This window comes from Aspergillus candidus (assembly GCF_002847045.1).
Source record: "Aspergillus candidus strain CBS 102.13 unplaced genomic scaffold BDW47scaffold_1, whole genome shotgun sequence".
NCBI classification, from domain to species: Eukaryota; Fungi; Ascomycota; class Eurotiomycetes; order Eurotiales; family Aspergillaceae; genus Aspergillus; species Aspergillus candidus.
In genome coordinates, this window is record NW_020194006.1 from 798,094 (window position 1) to 810,921 (window position 12,828).

The 12,828-nt window shown below is 51.4% G+C and overlaps 3 protein-coding genes across 3 annotated transcripts; all 3 read right to left on the bottom strand.

Annotated features, from left to right (window-relative positions):
* Nucleotides 1–67: 67 nt before the first annotated feature.
* Nucleotides 68–3,281, bottom strand: BDW47DRAFT_130405 (ALDH-like protein; the record flags this gene model as incomplete). The annotated part of the gene is made up of 3 exons (XM_024817095.1): nucleotides 3,188–3,281; nucleotides 1,510–3,135; nucleotides 68–832 (listed from the first exon to the last, which is right to left on the bottom strand). Exons 1-3 carry the CDS (start codon nucleotides 3,227–3,229, stop codon nucleotides 68–70), a joined length of 2,433 nt encoding a protein of 810 aa, XP_024676676.1. The 5' UTR covers nucleotides 3,230–3,281.
* Nucleotides 3,282–5,380: 2,099 nt separating this feature from the next.
* BDW47DRAFT_121768 (FAD-linked oxidoreductase) lies at nucleotides 5,381–7,255 on the bottom strand (the record flags this gene model as incomplete). The annotated part of the gene is made up of 4 exons (XM_024815699.1): nucleotides 5,381–5,536; nucleotides 5,591–5,664; nucleotides 5,726–6,879; nucleotides 6,957–7,255. The coding sequence occupies 4 exons, from the start codon at nucleotides 7,253–7,255 to the stop codon at nucleotides 5,381–5,383; spliced, it is 1,683 nt and encodes a 560-aa protein (XP_024676677.1).
* An 804-nt stretch (nucleotides 7,256–8,059) lies between these two features.
* On the bottom strand, nucleotides 8,060–9,557 carry BDW47DRAFT_97620 (40S ribosomal protein uS15). Its single transcript, XM_024820459.1, has 5 exons — nucleotides 9,343–9,557; nucleotides 9,261–9,283; nucleotides 9,074–9,177; nucleotides 8,603–8,649; nucleotides 8,060–8,543 (listed from the first exon to the last, which is right to left on the bottom strand). Exons 1-5 carry the CDS (start codon nucleotides 9,448–9,450, stop codon nucleotides 8,370–8,372), a joined length of 456 nt encoding a protein of 151 aa, XP_024676678.1. The 5' UTR covers nucleotides 9,451–9,557; the 3' UTR covers nucleotides 8,060–8,369.
* Between the last annotated feature and the right edge of the window lie 3,271 nt (nucleotides 9,558–12,828).

Below are 12,828 nucleotides of genomic sequence, written 5' to 3' on the forward strand. Positions count from 1 at the left end.
AGCATTGCCGAGATTTCTTTACAAGTGTTCAGCAGCTAAAATCTTCACCATGCAGTCTAAACTAGAATCAAGACGACGACATCTTCTTCGACTTCTCCGCCGCAGCCATAATCGCCGTCGTAAACGCCGACCTCACCCCCAACCGTTCCAGCTCCAACAAAGCCCTGATCGAGCATCCTCCAGGGGAAGCTATCTTCTCACGCAGCACACTAGGATGTTCACCCCCAACAGGAACCAGCCTCATCATCCCAATCGCACTATTGACTACCAAATCCTGCACCTCAGGCCTCCTCACTCCCTCTGCAACAGCCGCATCCAGCAACCCATCAATCGCCAACAGCAGCAACGAACCCGCACACCCCACCAAAACCGCACAAATATCAAACGAACCCTCGGGAATGCAATGCGCCTCGCCCACCTGGCCATAAACCCACGACGCAAACTCCAGATTCTCCCGCGTGATACCATCTGTCGCAGCATACAGCGTCACCGCCTCGCGGATTTTCGCCGCCATATTGGGCATGGCACGCACCGCTTGGAAGGTGGACTGCTCGGTGGCTGCTTCGCTGTGGTGGGCGAGCCGGCTCAGCTCCGTCGTCGTGATACCCGCCATGATGCTGAGGAGGAGTTTCCCGCGTAGGGCGTCCTTGAAGCCTGGGGCGGCGAAGACGCCCGCTCGTTTGAAGGGCTTGACGGCGATGAGGACGACGTCAGCTTGGTGCACGGCTCGTGCGTTGTCTTCTTGGGTGAGGACTTGCACTTTTGCGGCGTGCGGCGAGAGGGCGTCTTGTACGCGGCGTTTTGAGGTATCCGTCCCGACTGTTGCAGTGAGCTGGTCGATGGGGAGGGGAGAGGGACTGTGCGGGTTGAGGATTCCGGCTGCGAGGGCCGTTCCTAAGGTTCCTGTGCGTTTAACGTTTTATGTTAGTGGTTCTTCTGGTGATGATGGGTGTGGTGGCTTTACCGCAGCCGATGATGGCGATGTTGATTCCCATGTTTATAGATATGAACTTGTAATCCGAGTGATTGTTCTGAACTATGGCAGCCGTTGGCTTCTATATATCTCGTTATTCATTGTATCACCCCGCCCAAGATGCTTCAATTCCCACCGGACCGAGAGTGATATTGTATGTCGAGTACCCACAACTACTCGGGCCGGAGCAATTTTCAGTCAGTAACCCAGGTATCTCTTGCGGAACACAGACGGACCTCCACAAGTATACTTCTCTCATCTCTTCCTGTTTGTTGAGAAATGGGAACTTGAGGCTGCTTTTTAGTAATAATATGTGGCTGATGTTGAAGCAGCTGTAGAGTGACTGGTAAGGGCAAGAGAAGTCATCTGACCTCCAATATAACGACCGTACACACTACCTGGGTAGCTATTGAACAATTCCATAAACTTAACTCAGTATATTCTCAGTATATTCTCAGTATATTATATGTCCTAGAATCTCATCCCATAGATCACTCCGGAACATGACACACCCCCAGAGTCTCCCCGCCACTGACAAACGAGTCCTTCACGCAGCGAATACTCGAAAACCGCAGCAACACATTTGTCGAATTCGCCTTATCATTCGTGCCACTCGACCGGGCGCCTCCGAACGGATGCGCCCCAATAACAGCTCCTGTGCTCTTATCATTAATGCAAAAGTTGCCCACCGAGTCTCTCAACTTCTCGTCCGCAATCCGCACAGCCTCCCGGTCCCGCGCAAAGACCGACCCCGCCAGCCCATACTCCGTCGTCCGATCAATCAGGTCACAAACATCTTCGAAGCCCATCGCCGTCCCATCTTCATAGATATACACCGCAAACAGAGGACCGAACAACTCGCGATTCATGAGCTCCGACTCCAAAACCCTCTCCTTCTCCGCGGGGTCACTGCTCGTTTCGAAAATCGCCGGCTGCACGAAGAATCCCTTCGCGCCGTCGTCCGCCACCAGTCCCCCATACACCAGCCGGTGACCGTCGAGCTGCGCACGCCGCACAAACTCCCTAAATCGGTCGAACGACGCCTGCGACACGAGCGGACCCAGCGCATGATGCAGCTGCTTGACATCCTCGCCGTGCGTCATCTTCTCCGCCTCGCGGATCAGCGCTCTGCGCAGATCGCTGCTACTGCCGCCGTCGCCCGGCGCCTCCCACATCGACCGCGGCACGAACAACCGCGACAGCGCGCTGCACTTTTGGCCCTGGAACTCGAAGGCGGAGCGCACGGCGGCGGACGCGATCCAGTCAACGTCGTCTCGGCAGGAGCGGTGCACAAGGTGAAAGTTCTTGCCGCCGCTTTCGCCGACGATGCGCGGAAAGGTGCGGTAGGAGGGAGTGCCGGCGCCGATCTGGGCGGCGAGCGTCCGCAGCACCGTTGACGAGCCTGTGTAGTGGAGGCCGGCGAAGTCGCGGCTGGAGAGGGCGGGTTCAACGACGTGGGTAGGGTCCGCGACGGGTAGAAACTGGATGACGCCGCTGGGGAGGCCGGCTTCCTCCATGATCTGGTAGAGGATGTAGTTGGAGAGGACGGCCATGGGGGACGGTTTCCACAGGACGACGTTGCCGAGGAGGGCGGGTGTGAAGGCGATGTGGGCGCCTAGCGCGGTGAAGTTGAAGGGCGATATCGCGAGCAGGAAGCCCTCCAGGGGCCGGTAGTCGAGATGGCTTGTGGACGAGTTGAATTGCTTCGGTGGCTGCTGCTGGTAGAGTTGGGCGCAGAAGTAGACGTGGAAGTTGAGTGTGTCGAGCACCTCGGTGATGCAGTCGCCTTCGGCTTGGCCGCAGGTCTTGCCTTGTCCGATCATGGTCGCGGCCATCAGCTTCCAGCGGTACTTGGGGGACTCGACGAGGTGGGCGGCGCGTTTGTAGACGGCTGCGCGGTGCTTAAATGACATGTTGGCCCATCGTTTTCGCGCGTCCAGGACGCCGGGAATTGCGCGGGTTTGGACGGTCGACGAGTCGACTTGGTGGTATTCAGCCAGGGGAGCCCCATGTGGGTTCCAGGGGTTGACTTGCTGGCTCTTGTGGCCGGTGTAGAGGCGCTCGCCGTTGATGATGCTGGGGACTTGGGCGACGGTGCTTTCCATTTCTGCGAGGGCGGCTTCCAAGAGCCGTCGCTCCTCTGAGTCGGGTGCATATGAGAGCTGAGATTGCGTTAGTATATGGACTGTCAACGATAGCTCTGAAGATACGAACCCCATCGGCGTTGACTGGTTCTGGGTATTGTGTGGTTAGCATTGTGACTGTCAAATTGATATCTATGTAGTGATACGTATTTGGTGAGGACGCTCAGGGCCTGCTCGGTGAGTATATATCTCATGTCACGGATGAGACGCTTTAGTTCCCACTTCCGGTCCGAGAGTGATGTTGTTTTGTCCGATATCCGCATCTACTCGGCCCGGTGTAATTTGAATCGATACCCCGCAGATACCCCTGTGGAGAACGGACGAAACTCCGCAGGTATACTTATCTCATATCTGCTTGTTGGAGTTGCTTTTGAATGATGGTATGTGGCCGATGGCCAAAGTAGCTGTAGAGAGACGGTGCATAGGTACAAGGATGGAAACTCGGTCAAATAAGGATGAAAAAACACAAGCTTACTCGCGTTTTTCAACTTTGGTCTTAGCTGAAGATATTAACAATCATATAATCAATAGACTTATAGTTAAGTCAATGGTCAGAGAACTTACTAATCTTTCTCAAGAGATAAGTGAGAGTAATAAATAGTTCATAAAAGCTGAGTGAGGGTAGAGTACTTATCGCACTTATAGTCATGCTGAGGTTCTTCCAGAATAGCTCTGTGGTCTTGCTCAACTATAGCATCTAAGCCCTGTTAGTAGAATAGTCGGCTGCTTGCTGGGAGCTATTCCTTATTAATAAGAGCATTTGATATAAAGATAGTAGAATGAATAGTGTCTAGGATCTTTACTTTGAACTCTTATTATCTTTAATTAGTAGTCTAGATTCTTGATTAGGCTGGTGAAGGATAGGATATTATAGTTATTCTAATACAGGTCATTGCTTCAAGCTTCTATTATTTATTACAGGTATGATCGGCATTTTAACTGGTTATAGATTCTCTAGTTATAGTTGTGGGTTTGACCTCTTTTAGCTAGTTTCTTCAAGACTTGCTTCTCAAGATCACTTGGTTTGAGGTTCCTTAGATTAGTGAAGAGTTTGATATTATTAGGCGTGACTGAACTGCCTTGTAAGTTCTTCCCAGTTGGGAGTGTTTGATCCAGGATGTTGTGTTTCCCAAGGGACCTCATCACCGTTCCTTGTATGTTAAAACTTATATAGACAACGCGCCGTCTCTAGCTTTGGATGTTGTCTTTCCTGTGCGTCCCAACGGGTATCTGGCCGGGATTCGCGTCGATTACCGTTGCGGAACAGTTCTGAGAGGCAGTACCCATCTTGTGAGATTACGGTGCGCCTTGGCCTTTTATTAGCTAGAGCCAACAGCTACTATCTTTGATTTGTATGAGTAGAATACTCACCGGAGACTCATATCAGAGTACTTTATAATCCATGCAATTACTTGTGAAGTCTCCTGGATCTCAACTGCCGGTGGATAGCAACCATATTTCCATTTCTTGAACTCTAATAGAGCCGCAATCTTATGTTAGACGAAATGCTGCATCTGACAATCAATGATTGCTGTATAGTTTATCGAGGTGCCACGCGTAAAGAAATTAGCAGCAAGACACATCCTAGATGGGATGCAAGTTGAACTGCAGCTATATCGTCCATCTTCTTAAGATCATCGTCTGAACCTGTAACAGAAGAGTGGCGTAAAAGCCCATACAGCTGCGGAGATGTTTGTAGGTTGTGTCTGAATTTCTGTGAGATAGTTCTGGAAATCCGGTGAGGCTTGTAGGAGGAGACGGGCCTGGGATATTGCTGGAACAAGATTGTAACGAGTAGGGTCAAATCCCCAAGTGGCAAGAGGGCAATATTGTTTCATATCTCAAAGGTTTCTCCTAGACACTGGATTTATATCGACGCGGAGGCAACTGTAGAAAGAGGATAAAGAGGAAGAAAGATCGTGGTTTCTTTCTCTGTGGATAAGTAGCTACATTTATAGGGTGTTCCATGTGACGATATCCCATGACAGCTGTTTATAAAGGTTCAATCACTGGAATCTCTCTCTTTAGTTGTAAACCTGGAGCTATCTGAATTTTGCGGCCTCGATAGAGGTAATTAATAACTCATGTGGTGAAACAACCAGGTGCGTGGGTCCGAGCAGGTCTTAGCAGTCACCACCCACTGATTAGGGCAAGATTGTATCACTCCAAAGCCCGAAGTGATATGCCATATTCCACATACACACCGCACCACCAACCATATCGAACATAGCCATGTTTTATAAGTATTCAAAGCCCCTCGTATCTAATCGGTGAAAGGCAGAACTCGTCGACGAATCTCACGACCCAGTCGCTCCCTCTCAGCAGCTGCGCCGCCTCGTCCTTCCAGTACGGCTTTGTTCTCGGTGGCTCGCCGGGCCAAGAATGGTAGACATTCCTTCAAGTCTCCGTAGCTCATTGACTATCAATTCATGTTAGCATAGCGTCATGATAGAACGTAAAGGTGTCTATCTACCTTGACGACCAGAGGGAATGTGCCCTCCGTCGCAATGGAGCCAGTGATCTGATTGGTGAGGTCGTCTTTCATTCCTGAGAAGCGAGTGAGCCGCGCGATCTCGCAAATGATAGATAAATAGATAAATAGCCCTACCATATAACTGCGCAAACGCAATACTCCCCGCCACCTCACCCGAGACGAAAAGTCGATCGTCGCCCTCCTGACGCACAGCCAACCCATACTTCTCAAGCAGCCTGATCCCAAGATTGACACTAATAGAATTATGCGTAGCAAAGACGACCGAGACTCTCGACCGACCATCGCGACGCAACTGCTCAGCCACCGTGGCGACAGTCTTTTCAACCCCATAGTTATAGCTTGCATCAGTCTCCTCCTTAGTCGACCACACGGGGCCATCGCCCTCACGATCCTCCCTCTCCCACCGCGCAGCCTCCGTAACCATATAAGCACCGCGAACCTGCTTAAAAAGTAACTTATACCCCTTCTCCTCAGCGCGCGCAATCTGCTGCTCCAACAGCTGCGGATACCGACGGAGGTAAGCCTGGAACGACGCAACGCAGGTAGCCGGTCCGCCGCCGTCCACCATGCTATTACTATTATACTTCTGCATCAGCTCATCAGTCAAGCTATCAATAACAGGCTGGTACCACGACTGCTCGGCGTCTATGACAACGCGCACGTTATTCTCGCGCGCCCTCGTCGCAATCGTCTCCAACGTCCGACGCAACTCGACCAGCTCGGCTCGATCAGCGCCCGTAACGCCCTCCCCCGCCAACGCCGCGTCCCAGTCCCCGTCGTGCGGCAGCCCCGGATATGGGACGTCGGCGTCCAGACCCCTCGCCTCGCGCGCCGCCAGGATCGCGTTCGAGCCGCGGTAGAGCGCACCCGGGTTGGGCAGCAGCCCCGTGATCTTGATGCGCACCCAGCAGCGGTTGTCGCCGCCTGTGGCGTCGGGGTTGGGCCAGAACCGCCGGGCTAGGCGCCCCTGGGCTGAGATGGAGGCGAGGACGTGCTCGGTCTGCGCGCGGATCAGGTTTATATCTTTGCTGGAGCCGTCTAGCTCGGCTTCGATGTTGTAGCCGAGGAGAGTGCCGATTTGGTTCGCGCGTAGGGTCTCCATCTTTGGGATGCATTCGGTGACGGTCTCGCCTCCGAGGAATTGATTGAAGAAGGTTCTCATGACGACTGCATTGGTTATGCTTGAGATTAGGGGCATGTTGGATAAGATGGTGTATAGTGTTTCGCTCATGTCGACCCATGTTGCGGACGAGCAGAATGCGAAAGAGCTGTGTGTAAATTTTGTTAGCTGTTTGCTCAGTACTTTTGATTCTGCCCACTAGGGAAAGAGAAAGGTTGCACTCACATCCAGCCGGAAAAGAGTTTCGTCAATGGAACACTTGAGAGGGCCTCCTTGTCTCGCAGGTCTTCGGAAGCATCGCTATCGCTCTGTCCCGTCCACAGCAGGCCCAAGATAGCTACGGTGGTGCCGCCAGCGATGTATGGGATCTTCTTCACTTTGAAGCCGGAGCCATTGGGCTTTTCTGGAGGTTTTGCCGCCGTAGAGGCCAGTCGGGAGCTTCTGCTCGCGTAGGACAGTCCATTCAAGGGTCCCTGTATGACGGCGTGGAAACCACGGTGTCTGGGAACTCTTGAAAGCAGCATTTCTGAAACTGTCTCCGTAGGGAGGCTTGTCACTTTGGAAGGAGTAACTTGGGAAAGAAAAGATGTGTCGCAAGATATGGTCACCGCGAAACGGTGAACGGGACGGTCTGTAAATATTCTCGGTCCGAGCTCTCGTTTCTGCTAGGATAGCTCTAGATGACCATTACCCGGTAGATCACCATTTCTTTGACGGATGTGCTGAAGTTAATGCGTGCATGGTCATCGATAGGCGATATTTTTTTTAGGATTACACCTCGCATCTATAGCTCTACGGCCGCCTTGAAGATGAGCTAGAGAGTATTAGAATCAGCTAAATGCCACCTAGAGACTTGATTTAGAGGACAGTCGATATACGCCCTTTCTATACAAGATGAGGCATAGAGAAACCATAAACATTTAGTGGGTCTGATCTCTTGTCCGGCTAGATCTCTCGGGCCGAGATTGCCCACGGTGATAGCAAAGGCTAGTATAGTCTTCTCCGCCAACCATCGAGACTGCTCGTGCCCTGGCTGCGTTGCGGAATTACCATTACTGGGGCAGATTGTTTGGGTTATCCGTTGGTAGGGATTATATAGCATAGCTGCTTATGGGTATAAAAAAAAAGTGGTGAACGTTGGCAAGTAAATAATCCACTATTGCGGTCCATTAAAGTATTGAAGTATTGGGTGTTCATGTTCTCCGGCCTCAAGTTGGAGGCCAGCAGGATGCAAAAAACAATAGATCTTTTGATACTGATTGAGAAAGCTCATGGATTACGGTCCAGAAGTTTGTACTTTGAGGGCACCTTGAGTCTTGATGCATCTCGATGCATCATGCACCTGATCAGAAGTACTAAGTGTAATCAAAGGATACGATAGATACACAACTACAACATTTACAGCTAACCCAGCAAGGAATATTATGATTATGCCATGATTCATTTTTAGATCTACCTGAAATCCATGACCAGACCCACAATCCCCTCCATTAGATGACACATCTAACGAAAGAAACCAAACAGGACAATCCAAGCCCTTTTGGACCGGAGTCATGCATGGAGTGGGTGGCAAACCTAGCCGACAGAAAACATCGCAGATCTGCCAACAACAACCAGAAGGAACCCGAGACGAGACGCTTAAGCGACCAGGGTGCTGGCGGTGGCGGACTCGTAGCGCCAGGTGGGGGGCAGGACACCGACGGTCTTGTAGTAGCGGGACAGACGGTGGATACGGGACTCGATGAGAATCAGGCGGAACTTGGAGTCGGTGTCCTTGCGGTTGCGCTCGAGGTGCTTGCGGACGGCGACGGCCTTTTTTCTTGTTAGAAACTGCTTTTTTTTCTTGCGCTTCTCATGATTGGAACACTAACCTTCTTGATCAGGAAGTACAGATCCTCAGGAAGCTCGGGGGCAAGGCCTGTAAAATCACTCTGTCAGCCTGTTGTTGGACCAAGCAGAGGCATATTATGGGTATAATATGTATACATGTGGAGGAAGGGCGAGGTGAGATCTGCCTGCAGTCTCACTTCAACCCAACCTCCAACAATGCATGCAAGATGATATACAAAAGTATACATCGTATCGATGGATGAGCGACGAAGTCGAGACGGAAAAACGCGATTCAGTAGTCTGTCCAGTCAACCCAAGACGATTTACATCTCTTCTGTTACCAAAGAGATGGTGGAAGTGCAGGCCCTTCTGCTACCAAAGGAAGCCTGCCCCAACCGTCTTGCGTCGCTGTATCAGACAGGAACCAACCAACCGCAACCGAATCGCATTTCCCCGTCTCGCCTTCCCGCTCATCGCATCGTATTGTGGTGGTGATTATGGTGGTGCCATACCGCTGGACTTGAGGATACGGAGGATCTTGTTGCCGGTGACGGTCTTGACCTGGGCAACTCCGTGGGAGTCACGGAGGACAACACCGATCTGAGAGGGGGTGGCACTTGGACAGGTCAGTATTCATCCACAATCTTCAATCTCCCCCAATGATGCTCATTCAATGCATCCAGAATAATAGCCACATACCCCTTCTTGGCGAGCTTGCAGATCTACCCAGTATATTAGCATCCTGTCTCTTTTCCTTCTAAGTGAGATGGATCAAACTTACGGTGTCGACAACCTGGTCAGGAGTGGTCTTCAACCAGCTAGGAGCAGAGCGCGAGTAGGGGAGCGCGGAGGACGAAATGCCCTTTCCCTTGGAGTGAAGACGACCCATTTTGATGTGTTGTTGGCGAGATTATCCACGAGGAAAGAGTCGGCGGCGGTGGTTGTCGGACAGCGGAAGTGAAGCTCGAAAAAAAATTCGACGATATTGTGGTGGACGTCGACTGTGGAGCACGGGTGATATTATGTCAGCAGTGGATTTGATTCTCTGTGTGGGTCACGTGGTCAGCTCCGGTTCGCTTAGGTCTTGTCCCGCTGCTCGGCTTTTCTTCCGCTCTTTATTTGCGGCGGATTTTGGTTTTGTTGTTGATTCTTCTTTTTCTGTGTACATGTGTGGTTTTTCGCACTTCTCGCGATTGGCTTCACGAGCTTAATGATGCTCTAGAATTGGAGGGTTTTCTCCTGGCTAACGACAGCCGTTCTTACAGCTTGATCTACAGGTTAGTAGTACCTTCCCCCAGCTTCGTGCTGTTCTGCCTTTATGATGAAACACACCACACTTTTTCTGGTACCTCTTATGTCAGGGATAGATCTTTATGGTCTATTCCGATGATCTAAACGGACTTCTGATATCAATCCTCTTGCCACTGTTTATTTCGACCATGCATGTGATGGCAGTCTGCTGACTTGTGTGGATTAGGACCGTTATCAACCCTTTGCAGTACTTTGGCTGTCAATTTCGCTTGTGGGGGAATGCTGTTATTGCAGTTGGTATTTAGTGACAATCGAATCATATCTTCAAATCATATCTTCTCGCCAGTATAAGTGGTCCCACGGTGCAGAGTTGTGCCGGCGGTTCAAAGCTCTGCATACCCGGCATTATGATTGGAGTTGTACAATGAAGCATGCAAAGTCGTCCGTGCCCGTAGTCCGGACCGGATGTACTCGTCCCAAGTACCGGACAACTTTGTCCGAATACATGGAGCATGACGACACGACAGCTGCCGTGTAGTAAAACACCCAGACAACGGGATGCCATGTGCGACCACGGGGATGTAATACCCGAAGCACGGTCACTTGTTCGCCGTACTTGAAAACGTCCCGCCCAGCCAATCTGGTGGAGTTTCGCGTAGACAGCCTCGGACCGCGATCGCACGGCAGGGGACCCACGTTGAGCGGTATTCATCTCATCCCATACCTTAGATAAAGCGAGATGCTACGCCCCGCCAGGACACATCCACCGCAGATGCAAGGTGAAGAGGGCTGCAACAGATGTAATCTCCCAAGTTCTGTCAGGCAAGACGATCACACCGCTCTTTTCTTTGCCTTGCCTCTGGCTTTCAATTTCTGGCATTCAATTAGAATGGTGAATCTGTTTCCCCAAACGCAGCGCAGGAGGTCTGTCCCGTGCAGGTTCCTGTCTAGAAATGCAAAGGCACCAGCACAGAAATTATGCAGATCCGCCACTGTGAATGCCATTGTGCATACTGAACAATCGGATTGTTTTGCGCGTGTTCCCCGTATAATGGTGTTGATGTTGAGGGGATGCAGCGGGAAGACCGACAAACTCCGCGGCACGCAGTGTTGAATTGACTGCTACGGAGTACGCCTGCGCATGTACTCCTTAATCTTGCAGGAATCCCATCTCCACCTGGGGTTATTTCCTAGTAATAGACTGAGTCCGCTGGTAATGTAAACTGGTCTTCCCTTCAGCTGGGTGGATTCGCTGAGGGGAAGCTAATGTCGATCTTCCAGCTGGGGTCCGCCCAGTGATATAAGGCGTGCTCATCGATTATGACAGATCGACTCCCAATTGACTCGTGACAGTTTCCCGACCAGATGGATGACGACTACCGCATGAGGCCGAAGCAGGCATACTGCGTCTGGCACCTGTCATAGGGACGTAGGACAGGACGAGGCAATCCTAGTAGATAGGTAGGTGGCCAGACGAAGCCAATCCCACCCGGAAGATCCATCAGGGTCACAGCCTTGGACGCGGGCGACTCCAATGACGAGCCGTGATTCGGCCGCCCGAGACACTCCCGCAAGACATTCTCACCGAATCAGGTCACGAGAACGGCAATGTCCGTCAAGGGAGGCAAAAACGTAGGCATCAAGATAAAAATAGAGAATGAAATATATATAACATACGAAGACGATGAGAAAACAGACCGAGAGTCGCACAAGGTATTGGGGATACGGGCCGAGCGGATGGCAAGATTCGCAAGACAACCAAGAGAAACCAGCTAGAATTCCTGGGCGACACCAGATCGTGCGCGGATCACTGTCAACCCGTGCGTGCAGGTCCTTACTGGTCTCTGTCCCTCGTGTGATTGACAACCGCAGCACCGGTCATATTCAACCATCCAGAGCACACGATTGCTTACTAGGATGGGAACGATGGTGGACCGTCCGAAGCAGGCCATTTAGGAATGCTAGACGAAAGTTTGCGTCTGTCCCTCAATTGTCCGATGCTCCTACCCATGGCTGGGGTGGCGTCCTCCGTCGAAGAGCTTTGACCGCGAAGCCAAAATGCGTGGAGAAAATCTTCTTTTCCCGACAAGGATAGTACAGTAGATGGTAAATCGCAGTGGAACCCCTACTGCACATTGGCGGAAACTATTCAATATTTACAGGCAAGACCAGCCAAATCCGCCAAATTTCCGGGGGCCAGGCCTTGTTAGGTGAGACCGGACAGAGTAGTGGGCAGCTATTACAACCGGGGGACAGGTTTATTTTCAATAGTGGACTGGATTCTCGATGGGCGATTCGTCGATCTTGATGCCCAATCCTGATGGCGAATTTGATGACAGGCGGCCGGGTACCTTGCAGTTGAATTACGAATGTCGTGTAAGACCGAGTCAGCATTGGCTGATCGTGTGGATATCCGCAGGCTCTCGCCATCTGCTTCAATTGCTTCCATGCGTTGCTTTTTTGTACCTGCAGGATCGCGACAACTTGCATTCGTGGGTAGCAACCAGCATGATTCTCTCCTATACCGACTGCCACGGCTTCCAACTGAGTATGGGGACGTCCGCGATCGAAATAGAAGAAGAATAAGGAAGAAGAATAAGGAATGCATACCTTGCCATAGAACTTTCCACAGCCGCACCGGGTTTTATGCTTTTCGGATACCCAGTCGAGAAGGGAGATGTCCCCCGGTTTAGCCTATATTATTAATGGCATTGTTCGAGGCGTCTGGAACATTAAGGGGTGATAACGCCCGCATAATATTTTCCGGCGAGAAGGCAGCCTTGTCATAATTTTCGCCAAGTCAACCACCATGCGCGTACCCCGTCCGGAGCAGGGACAGGGCATGCCTAGCCGAATACTTCGATCAGAGCCGAGCCCTAAGTCGCGTCCACAGAGCGACGTGAACGGGATTTTCCACGCGACAATCTCCTGCGAGTGGAAAAAGAACAGAACAGGAAAAAAATTCAAATCAAACGCAGATCAGGGTGCGTGATTTTGAGAACACAGCATCCAGACT